This window comes from Triticum aestivum, chromosome 7A (assembly GCF_018294505.1).
Source record: "Triticum aestivum cultivar Chinese Spring chromosome 7A, IWGSC CS RefSeq v2.1, whole genome shotgun sequence".
Classification (NCBI taxonomy): domain Eukaryota; kingdom Viridiplantae; phylum Streptophyta; class Magnoliopsida; order Poales; family Poaceae; genus Triticum; species Triticum aestivum.
The window spans coordinates 601,416,850-601,419,697 of NC_057812.1; the positions used below are offsets into that span (position 1 = coordinate 601,416,850).

The 2,848-nt window shown below is 45.7% G+C and overlaps 1 protein-coding gene across 1 annotated transcript; it reads right to left on the reverse strand.

Annotated features, from left to right (window-relative positions):
• Positions 1–452: 452 nt before the first annotated feature.
• Positions 453–2,493, reverse strand: LOC123146962 (probably inactive leucine-rich repeat receptor-like protein kinase At5g48380). Its single transcript, XM_044566217.1, has 2 exons — positions 1,623–2,493; positions 453–590 (listed from the first exon to the last, which is right to left on the reverse strand). The coding sequence occupies exon 1, from the start codon at positions 2,483–2,485 to the stop codon at positions 1,697–1,699; it is 789 nt and encodes a 262-aa protein (XP_044422152.1). The 5' UTR covers positions 2,486–2,493; the 3' UTR covers positions 453–590; positions 1,623–1,696.
• Between the last annotated feature and the right edge of the window lie 355 nt (positions 2,494–2,848).

Here is a 2,848-nt window from a genome sequence, read left to right on the forward strand (position 1 = left end):
ACAGTGCGTGGTGCAACGGTAGTATTCCGTCCTCTCGCCTGCACATGCGCAGTGCTTGCAGTAGCTGCGTCAGTCCGACTGTCAGTTCACAGTACAACGAATACAACATATACGAAACATAACACTCGTCGGCGGTGCACCATACTCGAAGTAGCACTTCGACTGGTCCTAATCACGATGATGTGCCAGCCGTGGATGCGCTGCGTGCAGCTGCCGCTGCGTGCAGCGATGGACTTCTCATATGTATATCTCCTACTTTGTAACCGACCTTGTGTAACCCTAGCCCTTTCCGGTGTCTATATAAACCGGAGGTTTTAGTTCGTAGGACAATATACAATCATACCATAGGCTAGCTTCTAGGATTTAGCATCTCCGATCTCGCGGTAGATTAACTCTTGTAATACTCATATCATCAAGAATAAATCAAGCAGGACGTAGGGTTTTACCTCCATCAAGAGGGCCCGAACTTGGGTAAAACATAGTGTCCCCTGCCTCCTGTTACCATCCGCCTTAGACGCATAATTCGGGACCCCCTACCCGAGATCCGTCGATTTTGACACCGACACTTGGCCTCCTCCACATACAGTTCACTGATTCAGTATTCATGACAACATTTTATCAATGTTCATCATTAAATAGGAGTTTGAATGAATTAAATAAAATTATTACTCTAAAAAAATGACCTTTATTTTTTATATAGAGAAATAGATTATATGAAGGTCCAGTTCTTCTCTACTAAAAGATATCATATGAGTTTATAACCATTATTCCTATGTCAGTACATTATTTGGTTGCTCCTATATATTTCATATAGCAATCAAAAGTCTTTATGATCACAACATCATGTAATATGTACTGAATCACAATTTAATTAAAACATTGGTATGCTCAAAATTCTCACGAAAAAGCCATACAAAGTTTCATTATTTGTATTGATATAGAATTTCATAGAAATTCTAACTTAATTATGATTCTCAATATGTTAACTTCTCCAAAATGATAGTAGGATCCATATTTTTATATAAAAGGAAGGTGACTTTGACCACGAAACGCTAAAAAATATATTCAACCATTAATCTGGCGAATCCTGTATTAAGTAAAGGATCAAAACCCATAGTTCTTTGTTTTTCATATTTTAATACCTAAACACACTGTATGTAATATGATTGCACCTGAGCGAATAAACTGATAAATACTTAATTTCTAAACATCGACAAAGTGAGACATCTTCTAAATTATATGTAAAATGGTTTTCCTATGAATACCCAAACAGTAATAAAAATTTATGGGGTTTTCTCAAGCATTATTATTTTTGATTATGCTATATGATTTTTAAGATGACCATCGTAATGCCCACACCATATAACCAATTTGATTCCTGGAGAATATTAAAACTGTTGTGAGATTTTAAGTTTCAAATGAGATGTTGAGTGCCAAACAATATATTCTCACTATTAATCATTAGAAAAATCATCCTTAAAAAAATCATTAGAAAAATCTAGCCCGTGCATCGAGCGTGCCACTTTCCTATTAATTAATAAAGATGGCTGTATGTATCGATTGATGCGGAGGCCGAGGGTTTAACCTCCTTTTCTAAATAAGAAATAAGAAATATACGTTACCTCCATGAAAAAAAGCTGAAACCACAGTCCAAAGTGCTCATCCGGCTTCCTGGAATTCTATGAACGGGGAATCTTCAGAGAAAGCGGTAGACGTAGGGGTGGATCCTCGGGGAGAACCACTGCGGGAAGTAGAAGGCCACCAAAAAGCCCAGGACGAACCCGACAGCCGCCCCGACACTCGACTCGCCGCTGATTTGCATTCGACTCCTTGCGGAGGCGGGGCAACGACGATCCAACGGAGCGCCACAGAGCCCGTCGTTGCCGGCAAAGGACGCCGCCGGAAACCCCTGCAGAAAAGCCGGGATCGGCCGGGACAACGAGTTGTTCGCAACGTTCATCGAGGCCAGAAAACGAAGCCTGGACAGCTCCAAGGGGATCTGGCCGCTGAGCTGGTTGTGCCCAAGGTCGACGTGGGCGAGGAACTCCCCCATCTTCCCCATGCCCTGCGGGATCGGCCCCCGGAAGCCGTTGTACGAGAGGTTAAGAGACGTTACAAACGGGAGCTGCAGCGAGATGTCCGCGGGGATCGGTCCGGCAAAGCTGTTGCTCGACAGGTCGAGGGTGCCGGTCATGCTCGCGCAGTCCCGCAGTCCCCGGGGGAAGGGGCCTTGGAGCCCCAGGCCGCTGAGGCGCAGCGACCAGACCCTGTGCTGGTCAGCGGACCAGCACGTTACACCGGTGAAGCCGCAGATGTAACCCTTTGTGGCGTTGTTGAAATTCCACGAGGATTTCAGTGCGCCCCCGGGATCAACCACGGATCGCAGGAAGCTCTTGAGGCAGCGGACGTCGGGCTCGTCGCCGGAGCCGGAGCACGGCGTTGAGCAGCAGCTCAGGAGCAGCAGCCAGAGGAGGGATTTCTTCATGCAATCGGACATTGTCTCAGACGTGCTACGTGGAGGAGTGGAACCAACTGCGCTGCGCGGCCTTCTATTGCCTGCTCGAAACTTTGTGTCGGGAACCCAGGATGACCACAGCTCTTAAAAGGGGGAATCCCTCCACGTGGCCTTAGACTTTTCTTCTGTACGTATTTTGTAGATCATGGTACAAAAGGAAACGTTTATAGCCGGCAGTCTGGCCGAGTCTTCCGCCGGACGCGCAGTTTGATCGCTTAGAATCCTGTGACCGTGCGTGTCCTAGTGTAAGTTTACTTAGAGTAGTCGATCCAAACAGACACGCGTTTTGTTTGTTTTTTGTCTAATTGGGTCAACCAGACGGATGCACGTGTT

Excerpts from the sequence above, each read along its gene's own strand:
- LOC123146962 (XM_044566217.1), bottom strand. The coding sequence starts at position 2,485 with ATGAAGAAATCCCTCCTCTGGCTGCTGCTCCTGAGCTGCTGCTCAACG.